This window comes from Desmodus rotundus, chromosome 1, assembly GCF_022682495.2.
Source record: "Desmodus rotundus isolate HL8 chromosome 1, HLdesRot8A.1, whole genome shotgun sequence".
NCBI classification, from domain to species: domain Eukaryota; kingdom Metazoa; phylum Chordata; class Mammalia; order Chiroptera; family Phyllostomidae; genus Desmodus; species Desmodus rotundus.
Window position 1 is genome coordinate 159,855,402 of NC_071387.1, and position 20,215 is coordinate 159,875,616.

The following is a 20,215-nucleotide window of genomic DNA, read 5'->3' on the forward strand; positions in this document are numbered from 1 at the left end:
CAGAGAATCCAAAGACTGCAGGAAAGTTGGGTATGTCTGAATCTAATAATTCATAAATGGTTTTGACTGGGCTTGGAACAGCTTAGGCTGAACTGCAGATGCCCCATACTTGGTATAATAAATAATGTAATAGCCTCAGCTTGGGAGAAATACATGATACTGAACCATTTGCCTGCTAACACATAGTTGAGGCCCATGCTGAGGCAGTGGGTGGGGTTTCTCTTGGAGAATGAACACAATCTCCCTGGAAAGAGGCAGATCCTAGGATGTGTAATGATGGCCCAGGAAGCAGGCTTTAGGGTGCGGAGAGGAGAAACTTCTTTTCTTCTTGGAGCCTCGTCATGATTGAGCAAGGAGAGGAGACATGTCAGAAAAGACTCCTCTTGAGGGGTACATGCTCACATGTGTGCTGGGGCGTATGGCTTGATAAGCTGGTTCTAGCAATATGGCCACGTGATGCTGGGGACTCCTCACAGATCTACCTATGGTGAATTAAATTAGTGTGGTGCATTTTCCTTTCATTGTTTCTGATCTTTCAGGTTTTTAAGCAATCAAGGGTCCAGTATGAATAAGATGAAGACTGCAGAATGGCCATCGAATTCAGCACCCTGGAGGTCACTGGGGAGCTGGATTAAGACTTATTTAAAGTAATAGTCTGGTCTCCACTGTGCTATGGGAAATCAAAGAGGGCTTGATGCTCATTTGGGGATGAAGCAGCATAATGGGCAGCAGCAGCTTCAGGAAAGCCCTTCTAGAGAGATCAAGAAGTGAGCAGTTGCCACAGAAGGAGCAGAGACAGAAGATGTGAGCCAGATGGCTGGCCGAAATAATAAACAGGGCCCAGGATGGACCTGGAGAGAGAAGAACCCAACAGTTCCACAGGGTGAAGGCTCAGAGCTATTTTGGATATTTAAAGTTAATAGGAACATGGGAATGCAAATATCTCTTCGAGATAGTGATTTCATTTCCTTTGGATATATATCAGGAAGTGGGGCTGCTGGATCATGCGGTAGTTCTATTTACAATTTTTTGAAGAACCTGCACCATTTTCTGTAACGGCTGAACACATTCACATGCCAGCCAAACAGTGCACTAGGTTTTCTTTTTCTCCTCGTCCTCACTGACCCTTATCTTTTGACCTTTTGATGACAGCCATCCTAGCAGGTGTAAGGTGTTATCTCATGGTGGTTTTGATTTTTATTTCCCTGATGATTAGTGATGTCGAGCACCTTTTCATATATCTGTTGGGCATCTGTATGTCTTCTTTGGAAAAAGTCTACTCAGGCATTTTGTCCATTTTTTAAATCTGGTTATTTGGTCTTAATTTGCTAATTAGTTGTATAAATTCCTTATATATTTTGGATATTAACTCCTTATCAGATATGTGGTTTGCAAATATTTTCTCCGATTCTATATTTTGCCTTTACATTTGTTGATGATTTCCTTTGTTGCGCAGAAACATTTTAGTCTGAGGAGGTCCCACCTTACTTTGTTGCCAGTGCTTTGGCATTAATTCCAAAAAAACGTTGACAAGACCAATGTCAAGGAGCTCACACCCTGTTTTTTTCTAAGAGTTTTATAATTTCAGAGCTTATATTTACTTCTTTAAACTATTTTGAGTTGAATTTTCTGTCTGGTGTAGATAAAGATCCAATTTCATTCTTTTGCCATGCGGCAATGCAGTTTTTCCAGCAGCGTTTCACTAAAGTGGCTATTCTTTCCCCACTGCGTATTCTCAGCGCCTGTTTCAGAAGTCAGTTCATTGCAGCATTATTATTCACAGTATCTAAGATATGAAAGAAACCTAAGTTTCCGTCAAATGAATAAATAAAATATGATTTTATATATAGTATATAATGGACTATTATTCAGCCTTTAAGAAGAAGGAAATCCTGCTATTTTCAGCAATATGGACAAACCTGGAGGTCACTGTGCTAAGTAAATTCGAAGCCAGACACAGAAAAACAAGTTATTTCACTTGAGTTCTCTTATATGTGGCATCTAAAAAAATGTAAAGCCTACAGTATCAGGGAGTAGAATGGTAGCTATCATGGTCTGGGGGTAGGGGGAAGGGAAGCTATTAATCAAAGGGTGCAAACTTTCAGTTATGGGATGAGTACGTTATGGAGCTCTAATGTATGGCGTGGTGACTATAGTTAATAATAATGCATTGTACACTTGAAATTTGCCGAGATAATAGATCTCAAATATTCTCACCAAGTACATACACAAAATGGTGACTATGGGGCATAATGAATAAATATGTTAATTTGTTTGATCGTAGTAATTATTTTGAAATATAAACATGTACCAAAACATGTTGTACACTTCCAATATATTTTGTCAAAAATAAATAAAACTAAGAAAGAAAGAGTAAAGTTGACATGGTTTCACTTTTAGCCTTACAGTGATGAGGCTGGACTACAGAAATGGAAGACTTGAACACTGCCAATACCAGGAGAGTTTGATATGTAGTTTAGACCACCCTTTCCGGTTAGATCTCATAAAGGGTTTGTTCGACTAAACTTTTAGTGAGCCCAATGAGCAAACCTGTCTACGCTTCCCCTGGTTCTCATGATCCAATCCAAAGCATTACCGCAAAGGACCTATTGAGCACCTACTGTGTACCCAGCACCACTCTAGGCAACAAAATTCAAGGGGAGAATAAAATAGATTAAGTGCCTATTTCAATGGTGTTTACAATCTGGTGAGAAAAATAGTCAATAAATAAGAGTCAATAAGTAAATAAACACATTATATAACATGCCGGTTTCTGATAAGTGATGTGGAAAAATAACTAGTCAAGGCAGGAGAAATAATAGTGTGATAGGTAGGGTGAGGGAGGTGCTATTTTATATAGGATTGTCAAGTAAGGCCTCCCTGATAACATGACTTTTAAGCAGAAACATGGAAAAAGTAAGGGAATGACTATGTGGCTATCTGCATGGAAGAGCATTCCAGCCAGAAGAAACAGCATGTGGAAATGCAGGAAGTGCTTGGTTTGTTCTAGGCACGGCCATGGCCTAAGTGTGGTTGGGGCAGAGAGTGGGCACAACAGGGCAGGGTAGGAGATAACGCCAGAAAGATGGAGTTGGGGGCAGATCACGAGAGCCTTGTGAGCCGTGGTAAAGGTCTTAGCTTTTCTTGAGTGTGACAGATGGCACAGGATAGTTTTGAGCAGAGAAGGAACACGATCTGACACTCTAAAATGGTGACCCGCTGCCATGGGAAGGGACGGTAGGAGTCCAGGTAAGAGGCTATTGCAATCATACGGCTGAAAGGGAATGCTGGCTTATTGTAGCTCTGAAGATGCTGCAGAACAAGAAAATCAGAGTCTGGGGGTATGTTGCTCATAAACTGGATGGAGGTTGAGAGAGAAATAAGTCACGGATGTCTCCAAACGTTTTTGGCGTGGATAACTGATAAAAAATAGTTGTCATTCATGAAATAGAAAGGACTGGTAAAGAAGGGTGTTTGAGGAAAAAAATAAAGATTTTCTTGTTAGATTTCTCACGTCTATTGGATATCCAAGTAGAGAGGCCAGAAGATAGTTGGCATTTTTCAGTGTATTGTTATTTAAAGTCATAGACTAGATGACAGAACTTACAGGGTCAATGTAGGGAAGAGAGGGTGCCTAAGAAGTGGCCCCTTTAAAGAGACTGAGAAAATTAGGGGCAAGCTGAAAAGGAGTGAAGGAGGAGTAGCCAGTGGAACCGAAAGAGAACCGAGAGAGAACAAATGTGTTAAGCTGTGTGCTGCAGTGTACCTATGATGAGGATTTAGGAAGAGCCATGGACTTCAGTGACGTGGAGGTCCTTTGTGACCTTAATAAGAACTCTTTGGTGGAGTGGTAGCCATGATGCTTATGGAATGGGTTTCAAGAGAGAATGGGCAATGTACTTATAGCACAGTTCGCCTGGGACCATGATTTGGAAATAGAGATGGTCGAAATCTAGAACCACTGATTAATGATGCAGAACAATCATCTCCGTATCAGTGAGTCACCTCACAATGAGTGAGTGGGCCAGGTAAAAAGAGAGTCATCAAGGTGGTGTTGCCCTCTAAGCTGTTCATGAGGGTGCCTCAGCAATGGTGGTGCAGGGGACAGCTCAGGAACAGTCTGTGTGGGAATAGGTCTGCAGGGTTCCACTTCGTTACTGTTTGGAGCTCCTTCTAGAAAAGTGAAAAGTTCTGTTTTACAGTTGTGAGAACTAAGGGAGGACACTTAGTCAGTGTGTCGAACAGTCTCCGACACCGAGGCCATCAGAAAGACCATCTCAATGATTATTTGTTCTTAAGTTGAAGTTAGTTACAAGGGATTCACTTATTTGGTTTTATTCTTGTCAGATCTTTGTTAACTTGGCACTTTGGGATAATATTTCTAAAAAATGCAACTGCTAGTGAGTCTAGGGGATGGAATTTATTGTTCTAGACGGGCACATTTTCATTGTTTCTAAGTTATGGCTCAACAATAGAAGGGTAGTTCTGAAAATAAGAGCCAGGCACAAAGAGGTTTGTTTTTAACCTTCATGCAAGACCTTGTAATAGTGTGTGTCTCAGTCTCCTGGGACTGAAGACAAAATGCTTTCCCAGGAGCCGAAGTGGAAAAGCATTCCACTGTTCCTGGGACAGCACGGAACACACACTATGTGAAGCAGTCACAAAGTACTTCACTTTTTCCCCTTGCTAGTTCCCTTTCCTTTGGCAGAAGGTGGGATGTGATGACCCAAATTAGGCTTATCCACATCTAATTCCCAGATTCTGCGACACCAGTTTTACTTTGTTACTTAATAACATATGACCTTCCAGAAGTTACCCAGAAAGAGTCCCATGGAAGGCAAATGTCCTATCGGTTACAGCGCGGTCTGAAACACTTTATTGGAATGGGATTTCCATTGCCTTCTGAGCAGACTGGTCACAGGAAGCAAATATATAGTACAGTAAGTGGTATTTCCTGACGTGATGCATCCCCCAGCTAATGGCCTCTGAGCACAAGTCTCATGGACCATAATGCTTTTTGCACGCAAGCCTGTGATTGCCCACTGCAGATTTTACCAAATAAGGCTCTTTCTGCATAAAGGGTTCGAAAAGACTACGGCAGGCAATTCAGAAAAAACTGTGTTCGCCTCTCTTCACCTTTTTCTAAGCTTACACCCCTGGGTTTTTGTTAGCGTTTAAAAAAGAGATTTAAAGCTGCACTTCAGCCACCTTGTAAAATGAAAGAGTACATTGTACAGGCACCAAAGGTACACGTCAGTGCTTTTATCAAATTCAGGGTCCTGCTCTGCTGTACTAATTGGAACCATGTGTTGAAAATGCAAGACAGAATTTTCAGCTGTTCTTTAATTAAATGGAATAAAACAAGGACTAAAGTCTACATTTCTTTACAACGAGAGGCTGCCGGGCGGCTCTGGTAGGAGGACTGGCGGAGGGTCCTGAGTGGGGATGCTGGCACCTGCGTCAGGGCTCTGGCGAGGATGGGGGTTCGCTTTAACATGGAAGACATTCTCATGATTCTGTGATTTAGCCAGGTCCACGGAAGGCCTGGTTGCAAATGCTTCTCTCGTAAGGAGATGAAGGGAAGTGATAGAAAAACTACTTATTTTCAAGTGTACTGGAAGATTGACTCATGAAGATTTTTTAATATTCTTATATGGTTCAGTTACTGCAAAAATCATCAGTGAGATGGAAAAAGTGCCTCTTCATGTACTTGCCCACTGAAATCTGTGCAGAAATCGTGGCCAATATGCCTCTACTAGAAAGACAGTGAGAAATATTGTCTCGTTGTCTGTTGAAACATGTAAAAAAAGGTATAATTTGATTTTTTAGAAGTGCTATTTCTGCCACTTTATATTTGGGGGTGGGGAATGATACTCTATCACTCTTAATTGTCCTGGGATCAAACTCCCAAAGAACAGAGGTTAGTTCACAATGTCTTCTTTTAGGATTTAAGCCCCTTTCACAATGCTCTCTGTTTTAACACCTCTGAATGGCAATGGTGTATTGAACTCCACTCGCTCCTGGTCCTCCCAAGGATGGGATCTAGGGCCACTATGTCCACACAGAGTGCTGAAGCCTTAGGGAAGAAACGTATATTTTGCTTCCAACAGAATGGTTGCACCTACAGTCTTCAGAGGTGCAAGGAGAGTGAATTAACAAGGACAGTGACAATAGTGCTTTCAAAGGTGCACAGGAGCAGCATTCTGCAGGAAATGGGTGCCAGGGTCCCCCTTGGGATCATCCATCAGTCCTGTTAAAAGAATGATAAATACTCCTCCCTTTCACTCCTGAGTGTATAGTTCCAAGCTACCTTTCAGAATACCCTGATGGTGTGGAACGTACGTCATCCATAAGGCTGGCAGCCTTGATAGGGCATTCCTACACTGGCCTTTTCTCCTTTCCATTTTTTATGCTTTCTGTCTAGCACTCCAGCTGCCTGGGTTCACACCCCAAATAAATTGACTGTATGCAAACCTTTGGCTCAGGCTCGGCTTTTGGAGGAATGCAGAGTAAGACAGGTTCCTAGGGCGGTCTTGTATGAGCAAGTTCCATAAATATTGTCTCATTTCCTTACGTTTATTTGACTGGATGTATTGTTTTTCAGATAGTAATTAAGTTGGAGACTGTCTCTAAATCAAAAATAAGTGGTTCAGGACTAGCTTATAGTCTACTTACTGGAACAGTGGCCATGAAAATTGCTCCTGCTCATAATAGGAACATCTACTCTCAAGAGGGGTGCAGGGCTCTAATCTCTCCCTTCCTGTAGAACAAAAGTCCTTTAGGGACAAAGAGACCCTCACCCAGAAACAGTTCTCTGTGACATTGTGAGATAAAAGTTTAGGATGAAGAGCCCCAAAAGAGGGAAGAAAAATCAACAGAAATAATGAAATCCATATTGGATATTATTCAAATAGAGGAGAGGAGATCAGAAAGTGAGGACACTGATTGGTAAATAAGAGAATATGTGAATATTTGAAAGGGAAAAAGAGTGAGTAGAGGGTAGGCTGGACAGCGTTGTAGTCTGAGTGGGTAAGAAGGAGAGGGGAGTCAGGACAGGAGGCGATGGATGGCCAGCTGTGAAGCAACCATGAAATGCTTCTTGTCATGTATTTTTCAAGGCATCCTTTCCAGTTATTAAAATACAGAGAAAATCACTACAGAATACCTCTAAACCACTTGCAAATGAAATCTGCCCTCTTGAAAATAATTATTAGAAGCTGTCAGATCAGCAGTGAAAATTTTCAATTCAGACAATAGCTACAAATGGATGCATGAATAGTTCCTTTGTGATTATATCATCTCCCTTATAAAATGTAACCACCTATGTCTTGGATTTCCTGATTTTATAGGTAAATTCATGAGGACCTACACATAAATTCAGATGTCTGCTTCATTTTATTAAAAATGAATTATATAAATAGTACTGAATGAAAGAATGAGCAGACAGAAAAGAAAGAGAGCGAGCTGCTCCTCCCGATGATATCTATCACCAGGCCCCTTGACTGGGCTTCCTTTCCCTTCCCCAGGTATCCAGGAAGGGCCCTAGAACCTCAACTTTTCTGGCAGTCCATAACTTCTCAAGGAAGTGCCAATTAGAACTGGGCTGCTCAATTATTGTCCTGTCGTCATTACATAAATGAGCTTCACACTCCTAAAACCCCTGGCCAATACGACTTCTGGGATACCTTCTAACTTGTCTCCTTCATTCCAATGCTTCACAGTTACAACCTTGGGCACTCAGCTCACACTCCCGTTTTCCAGGACCTTCTGCTCTCTCCCCTGATCCAGCAGACAGCTTCATCCTCAGCTCACGCTCCTCAACATGTGCCAACTTCTCTTAACCTCTCAACTGGATCTTTTATCTTCATAGATCCTCACCCATAACTTTAATTTTTTTTTTTACCATTCTCTTTATACCATTTATCCTACCACTCCTTGATATTACAGTTCATCAGATAGTGATTTTGGGCTCCAAGTTCCCCTCCCCCCAATAGTCTGCTCTTTGAGAGCAGGCCCCAAACTTCACTTACTAGCATATATGCTCCACAGCTAGAGTGCTCGTATTACTCACTGCCACAGCCAGTGCCCAGAACAGAGACCGGCACAAATGCTTAACAAATTTTTGTTGAGTGGATGTATTTATCCTTAAATTCTTTACATGGCCTAGTTCTGTGTTTTGTGAATAACTGATCCTTTACAAACATTTGTTGAATCCCACTTACTCAAGAAAGAGCTGCTTGGCTACAAAACACAGGATCTAGTATTTTATAAGTGTGAGTGATAGGCCACTAAGAAAAATTTTCTGAAGTAGTTTCTTGACTTTTTAAAACTATGTCATAAAAATATCTCTTCCTGAGATGGAAATTTTCTTTCATAAATTTCCTGATGAGGCCCGAGCCAGACTATCTGATGCCAGGGCCAAGAATTGTAAATTTTAAGCTGAAAAAACCTTCAGAAATACAATCACCTTGTTTCAGAAGTGAGGACACTATGGTCAAAAAGCTGGGTTTTAACTCAGTTCTGGTGCCTTCCATTTCAGTGTTCTTCTACAGCAACCTGTTTCAGAGCATAGACAATGGAAACGTATGAGGAAAAACCATGGTGCGGAATGACTGGATCTGAACATCGTAACACCAGATCTATAGATACCTGTCCACATAGGGCGAGGAGCATAAAACCATCCCTTAAGCCTTTCTGCACCAGGTATAAATGACAATGGGCTTATTACGCTCTGTTCTAACCAGTTGAATCAATCTGACACACGGCATTGGTGGAAAAGATCCACTGCCCTGGAAAAATAAAGTAAAAATTCTGTAAATATTATGAACTTTATAGATTCTACTGTTATGATACACACATACACACACAGCTGTGTACTGATTTTGGTTAGTCATTTGTGGTCTATTCAGATGAGATAACATTACTTTGAAATTCTGGTACTTTATGTATAAAATCCTTTTAGAAAGTAATCCAAGGTAGATCTTGGATTATATGAGGTTCATTATTACAGTAAAGTTCCTATGTGGCTCAGTAGAATTTCATGTTTTATAATTACATTTTTATATTTCATATATTTGTATCACACTTAACTTAAAATTGTTCCTCTTAAGTAGAAGCCACTATGTAAATAACAATGCGGTAAAATTTCTATTTAAAATATTTCGTTGTTCTGCTGACTTAGGAAAATCCTATTTCTGATATAAACGATAATGTGTAATTTCTTTCTGCTCTCTATAGTCAAGTCTGTGTGCACACGTATATGTATGTGTACAGTTGACTATTGAAAAATGTCGAGGTTAGGGTAGCAGGCCTTCATTCAGTTGAAAATCCATGATAGCTTTTGACTCCCCCAAAACTTAAGTTGTCCCTCAGTATCTGCAGGAGACTGGCTCTAGGATGCCCACAAATACCAAAACCTGAGGATGCTCCAGTACTTATATAAAATGTCATAGAACAATGCATACAGTTGGCCCTCCCATCTGCAAACTCCCAAAATGGATTGAAAATAGTATACATATTTATTGAAAAAAAAATCTGTAAGTGGACCCACTCAGTTCAAAACCTGTGGCTGAACTGTATATATTATTTATAACTGATCCCAGAGGTACTTAAGCTTTCTGAAAAGTTATTTCTTTGGATTAAAACATAACAACTTTAATCTTTTAATGGGTTTCTTTTCAAAATGGTATAGTAACTTAAAAAAACTTTCGAGTGCCTACTATGCTATAGACATGCATTAATTCATCCAATACACACTTAGCCTCTATGAATCCAGCCCTGTTCTAGGTACAGGGGGGTAGAGAGACGAAGCAGATAGTCATGTGGCTGCTCTCTTGGGGCTTGTTTTTTAGGATGGAAGGGAGGGAGGGAGAGCAAGAAAGCTAGACATATGAGAAAAATAACTCCATGCACAATAAAAAAATGTTCCAATGACACAGAATGACTAGGAATGTACACCTTTAAAAAGGATATTTCAGGGGAAGCACCTCTGAAGAAATGACATTTGATTCCAGATCAGAAAGATGAGAAGAAACCAAGTGTGTGAGATGAGCATTCTGGGCAGAAAGACCAACAGCACAACGGTTTTGAGATCTGGCCCATCTGAGGGACAGCAGGAGGTAAGGAAAGTAAAGAGAAAGGGATAGGAAATCAGAGGAGAGAGGTAGGCAGGGACCAGATCACATCAGACATTGTAGGTTGTGGTAAAGGGTATGAACTTCATTCAAAGGGCAATGGATTCATATTGGAGTTTTAATTCAGGCAGTGAAATGGCCTTATTTAAAATTTTAGAATTCAGTTTGTCTGGACTGTAGAGGAATAGAGTATACAGGGAGAACAGTCAGAAACCAGATGCAGTAGACAGAAAGAGAGAAGTAGACAGAGCTAAGGTGCATTTTGGAGGTACAAATAATAGGATGTGGGAGGAGAAGGGCAGAAGCACCAAGGAGGATTCCTGGTTTTTAGCCTGAGGAAACTGAGTAAGTTATAGTATAATTAGTTTGATGGGGATAACTGAGGGGATCAGATCCCTGCTTTAGATGTGCTAAAATATCCAAACAAAGGTATAAGTAGATAGAAGTACTCAGATGGATTTTTAAGAACCTCCTCTGTTAATAAATTAATGGTAAATTATATATACAAGGTGGGGCAAAGTAGGATAACAGCTGTGAGTACACAAAACAGAGTTTATTCTTATATTCTTATTTATAAATTCCTGTATTATTTTCCACATGAACAACCATAAACCTACTTTTGCCCACCCTGTGTGTATATGTGTGTGTATGTCTGTGTGTGTATATATGTATATGTATAAAGCTATAGAAAGAGGACAATTCTAATATTCTAATTTTGGAGATATCAACATATGGATGGCATTTAAACCCACACACAACCTAGGGACATAATGCAGGTAATAAAAACAAGAAGGCTGGAGATTAAGCCCACAGTACTCAAAATTTAATTGTTGGGCAAGAAAAACTCAGCCAAGAAATCTAAAAAGTAAGTGGCCTGGGAGAAAGAGAAATAGAAACAGCATATACTATTGCAACAGTTAGGTGAAGAAAATGTTTTCTGAGAAGTGTTTGACTGTCAAATGTTGCTGAGAGGCTTTGTAAGAGGAACATCAGAATGGACCAATTTTTGGGTTTGTCAACATGGGGATTATCCTTAACTTTGAGCAGCATGGAAAAAAAGGATGTCCAACTGGAGTGAAGGAAGATGACATGAGAGAATCAGCAGAAACTGAGTATCTTTAAGAAGTTGTGCCACGTGTCATTGAGGTAAATACGACATGTGAATATGACAAGGTCCTTGTTGCCAAAGAGGGTCCTCATCCATGTAAAACAAATCTTTTATCAATAATTTCCAAAAACATGCTTTTTTAATATAAAAGTGTCTACATTTACATTAGTAACCACTTTATGAAGACCTGTTAGTATAGTGAACGAAAAAGTTAAGCTAAGTAACATATTTCATTAAGAACACAAAATCTTCAATGTATCAGAAATTCTATCATCAGATTTTCGGGTTGTTTGTGTACAAATTAAAAATAGGTTTTACACATCATTCCACAAATCAAAATACTCAGATATAATTGTTCTGAATATGACTATTCAAAAAAACCCCGTAGACATCTTCTTTGTCGTACTTTCAAAGTCTTCCCAGACCGATGTTGGACGGCTACCATATAGAATATGTGTGAACAGAATGAGATCAACATGTCCTTCGTAACAAACAGTGAGATTGTCTGTAATTATAGTCCTGCTGAATGAGTAGTTCAGAATAATGTACCACTGTCATCAAATCATCTCTTCATATACACGTATAATCCACTTTGCACAATGGCTTCGACTCAGTGTGTATGTAATTAAATTGTAAGATGAAGTAATAGCGGCTGCTGAGTTGAAATTTCACTTTTTTTAGGCTAGTGAAATGAGTAGAAAACATAGGCCGGTGAACATCAAAGTGCTTTTGTGAGACAGTTAAATCTCCTCAAAGAGGTCTTCCGAGCTGCTGTTCCTGAGAGTCTCCAAAGACATGTTCTCCGCTGCGCCTTGCCGCTCGTCTTTCAGCATCCCAGGCATTGGAGGGTCAAGCCTGGAGCGAAAAGAAAATCAAGATAATTTTATTTAAAAAATTCCATATAGAGTAAAAGAAAACTAAGAGATACATACATGAAATAAAGTTAAATCCTGTTTCAGAACTGCACTTACTTAGTTCCCTGCGCTGTGTTAACGTAAAGGGAGAGAGATGAAGGGAACTTAATTACCTTAACCACTTTAGAATTAATCTGTTGTTATTCTGAGGTCACAAACATTTAAGGGCCTAAAACGGTACTCGTGATTAAGGTAAAAAAATAAAATAGACTCTGTTCTCTAACTATTCTTATGACAAGATATAAGTGGTTTCTCAAGTCATTTCTTCAATAATTCTACCCCAGTTTTCATTTTCCTTTGCCTCTTTAAATTCTACTATTAACATGCATTTTAATTTCAACACTAAAAAGTTATAGTCACATGAATTTCCTTTAGAGGTCATTTGATGATAAGTATGTATGTAACTAATAATGACTTTAGATTTTAGTAGTAGTTGGCCATTCATTTACCAAATCTACATACCTTCTTTTTAGTAAGTAAATTTTATTCAGTTTCTGTACTGCTGTTACTACAACAGTGGACTGACTTCTCTATTTATGTAAATGTTCTTTTTAAGTCCCAGGATAAAAGGCATAGTCACTGACTGTTAACTGGTCTTAAAAACCAGTTAAAAAAAAAAAAAACAACTTAAAAAGCTGGGGGGCAAACGGCTCAATCAGAAGGCAGCTTAGGAACGAACACATGTTTATACTCTTGTATAAATCTTGTCGGTGGTTCTCTATTGAACCTAAATAAAACATACTTAATATTCACAATTGGAGGTGGCTTCGGGGGCAATGATGACGAGGGCAAGTCCATTTAGCAATATTAGTAATGTTTCCTACCTCAAAGGCAGAGGAGGAGTCACGGCCGCTTGGTATAGCTCAGACAGAACGGGTCTTGAAGTCAGGACACAGAGATTTGAATCCAGGTCTATATCTTATTAGCTATGTGACTTTTGGCAAGTCATTTAACCTAATTGGATTTATATTCTTTCACCTAGGAAACTGATGTAGTAATATCTGTCTTAGAGGTGGTCTAAAGATTAAATGAGGTGTTGTAAATGAAAATGCTTATAAATTCTCACAAAACATTTGGAAACTATTAATAAAGGTAACACATCTGATAAAGCTAATACATGATTCCTGACCTCAGGAAGCTGTACGCAGCTTGAAGGCAAAGAACTACACAGTATATTCCTTCTCACAAACAATGATTTATCCCTTTAGGAGTTTTAATAAATGCTATATCACTATTTAGGATTCGGGTTGATTTTCAGATAACTTTTTGTGGATAACATTGGTCAAAAGAGGAATTCCGAATCGAGGTCAGGAGATTTTTTATTTGTGGTCTATCACACTGAGATTTTGGCCAGATGTCTGCACCTTTCTGGACCTCAGCTTGGAGTTCTTTCAGTACCCGAGTTCTGATACAGTTATGCCCAAATCATTGAGCATAGACTACTTTGCAAAATACAGGTTCTCAACAAATATCTGTAGAATCAAGGAAAAATGTGAATTAAAGAGGAAAGGCTTAGAGTTAAAGGCTCAAGTATAAAGACATTTTCAAATAAAGGAAACAAAAGAAACTTCTCTACATGATGACAGCCCCTCTAAAAAATGGCTTATTTCTCAATAATATAACTGTACAGAGTTCCATGTTTTACTAGCTGGATTTCACATGGTGTTTCTCTCTCATACACACAAACACACACCCCAAGTTGAATCAGAATTGTACGACCATCACGCAATTAACAGTAAATAATGTAGATCAAAAGTTAGATTTGTCATAAGAAATGTCTCATGTTATTTCCCTAAAATGTTAGAATGAATGACTTCTGACTTTCTGGAAGTTGAATTACCAGCATCTTTTAAAATGATATTTCCAGTTATTGGCTCATTTTGTAAAGACATTTTCTCAGCCAAGTTTAACACATATTGATATTACCATGGCTGGAACATCAATCTTTTCTTATTCAAATGAGAAGCATCAGCACTGTTTGGGGTGAATTATTTGCATTTTACAACCTTCTGAACACAGTATTTCTGAAACACGTTAAGATGTCAGTCTGAGCAAAGTGAGCAGCCCAAGACAATGTATAGTGACAGATGGCACTGTGACACTTGAAGAATCATGCTCATTTCACTGTGACACAAACAAACGCTCTGGAATTAAAATATCAAGTCAATTTTTATGTGACCTCACTGTATCTCTACCTGCACAGTACACATAAAATTCAAAGGCAAACTTTAAAGCATTTAGAAGAAAATAAGAGAATGTCTTTAGGATCTTAAGATAGAAAAGATTTTTTTTCTTTTTTTTTTAAAGACAGAAAGTGAAACCATATAGGTAAAGACTGATACATTTAATTACGTTAGAAGCATTAGAAGTAAGTATTTCTATCCATCACCTTAAAGAAAAGTCACAAACTGGCGGAAGATATTGCAACATAGGCTACTAACAGAGAATTACTATCCAAAGAATTCCTGCAAACAATACAATCCTAACATAATTAGAAAATATGCCAAAGACTATAAGAACTTCTTCTGGGAACTTCCAAAAAGAGGGAACAGAGGGGGCAAATAAACGCATTAAGTTCAACTTAATTAGTAACCAAGAAAATGCAAATAAAAATCAGCATAAAATGTTTTACACCAGATTAGCAAAATTAAAATGTCTAACAATAGCAAAAATCACTGAGGACACGGAGTACAAGATAAATCACTTCTGGTGGGAGTGTAAAGATTTGAAACCACTTTGTATACCAGTTTGGCGACAACTGTCCAGGTACATGAAGATGTGTGTGTACCTTTACACCCAGAATCCCACTCCCAGGTGCATACTCAGAAAAACACTTGCCTATGTGTGTAGAGAGATGTACACAAGTGTTTTCAGAGACATTGTCTTTACCAGTAAAAAGCTAAAAAGTACCCAAGTGTCTTTGCACAGGAAAATGGGAAAGTCAGTCACAAAGTTTCACACAGTGCACTAAGATACAGCTGCACACATGCATGCGTCTCAAACATAAGTTTGAACGAGAGCAAGGCACAAACGAATGCACACAATATGATTCTATTTATTTAAAGTTCAGAAAGATGAAAACTTCAATATTGCTTTTTGAACACTAGCACATGTATACGTGAGTGCATGTCTGTGTGTGCCCGTGTACCTGTGTAGGTACATAATAGTTCTGGGTCTCGTTGCTCTTCGTGACAATGCTCTCAGATTTCTCGGTTTTGTGGCTTTGGCGATTGTGAAGATGGTGACAGAGAAGAGGGGCAGGGTTGTTACAGTATAAAGTTATAGTGTAAGGAAGGTATAGTTTGTTCTTGTATAAAGAGTTCTGTTTTAGACACAGTAGGTGAGTCTGAAGTGACTGCAGGGTATCTAAATGGAGGTAGATGTTGAATAGGTAAATTATCATACAGATGCAAAGTTCCAGACAGATGATTGGGCCACATGTCCAATCCACATGTCCAATCCACAGAGGCAGCAGTCCCTGCCATATCCCTGGCAACTGAAGGCAAACGAGTGAATTGAAGAGATCATCCAGAGACAGTCTACCATGAGGGGAAAGGTGTATCATGAAATCCTGGAGAATATTAAAATTTCAGGGACAGACAGTGAGAGAGAGACAAACAAGCAAGAGGAGACTGAAAAGGAATGACTTGAGATATGAGGAGAACCAGAGAGGTGTGTTGCCATTTTGAGTGACCTTGGTACGCCAGACTCAAACTGAACCTAGCCCAGTGCTCAGACTTATTTTGGACCAATAAGTATAACTTAAAAAAATTACGTATGGATGAATGGATGCATTCTGTCCTATTCAAAATCTAGCTTTGATCCTTAATTAGCATAACCACAAATAAACTTTTCTAGCACTAAAAAAAACATCTACTTTTTTCTCTTCAAGGAACTACTTGGTGAATTTTTTCACTGGTAATTTTTTTTTGCCTGCAAATAAATTAAGAATGTATTTTCCTGGCAAGTAAATACTCTGCTTTGTTAGGTTTTTCCCTCACCTTCTCTCTCTCTTTTAATTGACTTTGGCTTTATAGTAGGAGAACTCAGTTTCTACTTTAATTTAAAGATTTTCCCATTATTTTAGTCCTTGCTAGTAGACTTTATTCTTAGTGTTCTCACAATTACCTGGTCCAATTAATCCCTCCGCTCACAAAGTAGCAAAGTTCTCATCAGTACCACCCTGTGCTGTGGGTGTCCTCTCTCCTTCCCCTTTGAGTTGCTGAATATTGATTGGCCCGAATCCTCTCTGAATGTTTCTCTAGGCTTTTCATGGAATGATAGGATGATTCTGCAGCTGGCACTTCTGAGGAGGCAGACTGTTTGATAATATCATCAACATCATGTAACTTTTATACAAAATTAGTGTCCTATAACTGATACACAAAACGAACAAACTAAAAAACCATTTCTTCACAAAGAATACTAATTGAACTTGGTATTACGGGTGAGCGCACAGACGGTCCCTGCTCACATTCTGGGAGATGCTCTGCCTGTGTTAAAGAAATGCGTCAGAAAGAGCTCAGAGCCCTGGAAGGAGGAAGATGGATATCACCCAAGAAATTCTGTAGATTTTGATTTTGAATTTAAAATATTTCTTTTTCAGTTGATTTAAAAAATAACCAATGATAAAGTGAAACCAAGCTGTATAGGGAGGCCGAATGTTTTTAAGAAAAATCACTCTGTCTCACAATTGGTAGCAATTGTCTGTGTAGATAAGGCAGCACCACCAAGGAAAATGTATTCTAAATGGTCAGAATGACTGGGGAAGGGAGGACCCAACCTCTTGCCTTGGAAAAGTTTAATACACGAAGGGTATAATGATTCCAATAAAAATTCAAATGTCACTACTAAACTTTATCACACTAAAAATATGTGAAGTGATTTCAGGGTAGAAGAGAAGAGTGTAACTTTCAGGTTTAATCCAAAGTTATGGCACTAATTTTCTGTATTACCTCCTCTTCTTAACTTATTTTTGGTGTTGAATCAAATCAAATAAATATTCCTTAGGGTGAAATAGTTACTACTTAATGAAAACATTTGCTTAAAAGAAATAATACATTTCCCTAATTGCTTCTTAAGAGGACTAGGGTTTCAAATACAGAAATTCTAAATTCTGTATCAATCCTAGTGAATGCAAGCGACAACAAAATTATTTATTCTTTGGTATATAAAGTAGTATATGCATATTACAAAGACTTCAAACACTTCAGAATAGAAAAAATAAAATAAAAATAAAAAGTATCCTTTGTCCATTCACCTGTTGATGATTTAGTATATATATTTTTAATTCAATCAAAATTCCCTTGAAAGTTTATTCAAGGTTTGCAATGCATCGCTGAGAATAACAGCCAATACAGCAGGTGCTGCGATAAGCTCCTTATTCATGGAATTGCCATAATACCAGTATGTCCTGTTATGGTCTCTATTTTCCAGACGAGAAACCCACACTTCAGATATCTGAGCCACCCACTCAACCCACGTTCTCACAATGTATGAACGGCCAAGGCAGTACTGGCCTCCTCCACGCTCTCACCCAATGCCTCTTGCCCATTTTCACTTTGCCTCACACGTCTTTCCCTTCATTATTACACGCCCAAATTCTGTCTACCCTTGAAGCCTCAGCTAAAGAGCTATATCCCTCATGAAATTTGCCTTGAATTCTGCCTCTTTTGAGACCTCGTACCACACATCATTACAGACTTGTTCTAACATAAAGTAAACTAATTCTGCTCAAAACAACATGCCTGTATGTGTTACCTGGGTAATTATAATGTGTGAAATTGAAAGCAGGGTCATTTATAGCAAATATTTCTTAAAGTGAAAAATGTGTTTAACGTCAGATTATAAACTCTATTTTTCCTTAAAGTCATTAACATCACCATCCTGACTGACAACACTTAGCAAGCATTTGAGAGTGAGTTATGCTCCACTGGACTTCGTCTGCACAATATTAATCGACGTGGTCACTGCCCTCTTTGAGCTTACAATCTAAAACAGATGTCATGGTCTAAACAAACATAAAAAGAGATAAAGGCGCCTACATACATCTGTTCAACAACTGAAACACACTGCATGAAATGCTTGTATTATATTCCAACCACAGCGAAAGTGTTGTGTGTGTGCGTGTGGAGACAATTGCAATGTTCATATTCAGGGTTGAGGCAAGCATTATTCAAATGCAGGTCTGTCTGTATAAGAAGGCAAGAGCTCACATCTGTGGAGCTGGGACTTTATTAGAAGAATACAGATGTCAATCACCACAGAATAACCACTGTACACATGCGAACCAGATGCTTCCATGTAAAATAACCCAGGGTGTTTCACAGATGAATCACTGAAAACGTAATTACACATCAGTCCTAGTTTATTAGTAACAGGTTCACTTACGTGGAAGCCATATGGGACTGTCCATCCTGAAGTAGTGGAAAAGACAAAAATGGGTACTTCGGGATGTTCAAATATCAACTCTTCTGCGGCTGCGTTGCTGTATTACCCTTGTGGTGGGGTAAGTGATAATTCTGTGTGTCCAGTCGAACGTCTCCGGAGAGATGTCTACGACTGCCTCTTATTAATGAAGATTGTGCCAATAAAGTTTACATTGTATCCTCTCCTTTACAAAGGACTTTACTTGAACAGAAAGTAAAATGTTTAGTGGTCATGCAACTCCTACATGTCTAATTAATGACTATTAGGGTAAATATTCATTTATGATACCTCAGAATATGAGCTCATTCTTAAATTGTTACAAATGTTATCTTCTGCACAGAGTTTAAATGTTGATTCAATCTATACAGATTCCTTGCACATCAACACTGCCCACGTAAAAGCTGTCAGGAAGTATCTATGTTTTACGACTTCGATCCTCTGAGCTCCAAGGGTTGCTGGCCCGTGTTTCATAAAGCTGCCTACCTATTTACATAATTGATTTGCTTGTTTTCTTCATGTGTCAGAGCGCTGTCTGACACGTAGAAATGGAACTCTTTAGTTAACAGCACAGGCTTTTAAGAGGAGTTTAGTTTTCTGCTTCAAAGAGACTCTTTAAAACAAAGAAAACCAGCATGTGCCAGTCTACTTCTACTGAACACTTTGGTTAGAAAAAGACAGTAGGAGGGCGCACGCCTTCAGAGGAACCAGGAGTCTTGTATCCAATCGTCCCTGCTGTACTGTCAGGCTGAGGCAGGGTCAGCTCCCGCTCAGACTCCCTAGGCCCTGGGGATAAGATACTGAGCAGTATTTTAATGCTTTAGCCCTGGAGTTGGCTTTTGTTTCTCTGACTACATAGTCAAAAAATGCCTTGACAGGTTGATTTGCTGTTTTCCCTTTTCCCTCCATTCTTAAAATATGTTCTGATCAGAATTTAAAGAGAAGCCCCCAAACCTGTTATTTTAAATCACTTTTCAGTGGTTTCAATAATTTAAAAACAGTTTTATACAATATTGATACATATAACATGTAAATACACATATTAAAAAGGATCATAGTAAATCAAACCCCTGCGTTGCTACTAACACTTCACTTCACTTAACAATACAAAATTACTGACACCGTTGCATCCAAAATGCTTCTTCTCTAACCCGCTTCCCCCGCCTCTGCACAGAGGTATAAGCCTACCCTGCATTGTGTACTAATCATTCCTTCGTCTTAGAAAGGACGTTTTGTTACACATATACATATTCCTAAATAATATACTGTATAAATATTGCTTTAATTTTGAGCTTCATAAAAATGCAGTTCCACAACGACTAGCCTTCTGTGACTGGCTTCTTTCACTCAACATGAAGTATGAGTCGTCCACCTCAGTCACTTTCACCGCTGCATAATATCCCATCGTGTGGTTTTCAGTTATGTCTGTGTGTATATGTCTAGCTACTACAAACAACGCTGCTACAAATACCCTTATATACAAAGTTTAGAGAACACCTACTAGAATTTCTCTTTGGTGATATGCCTAGATACTGAATTTTTAGATCATACTGTATGTGAGTGTTTTACTCATTTATTTTTTTGAAATAGGGCCAGAAAGTTTTTAAAGGTGTTCAAACTAATTTTCACTCCCA

The 20,215-nt window shown here is 38.8% G+C and overlaps 1 protein-coding gene across 7 annotated transcripts in view; it reads right to left on the bottom strand.

Annotated features, from left to right (window-relative positions):
• Window positions 1-9,827: 9,827 nt before the first annotated feature.
• The window catches only part of XRCC4 (X-ray repair cross complementing 4), a 208,401-nt gene continuing 198,013 nt past the window's right edge, over window positions 9,828-20,215 (bottom strand). For 5 of the 7 annotated variants that reach the window (XM_045197807.3, XM_045197808.3, XM_045197810.3 and 2 more), the window contains one exon: window positions 9,828-12,096. In XM_045197807.3, the coding sequence (XP_045053742.2) occupies window positions 11,982-12,096 (115 nt within the window). In that variant the 3' untranslated portion in view covers window positions 9,828-11,981. The remainder of the gene's footprint in view (window positions 12,097-20,215) is intronic. The other 2 variants (XM_024563517.3, XM_045197809.3) reach the window with 1 other exon arrangement.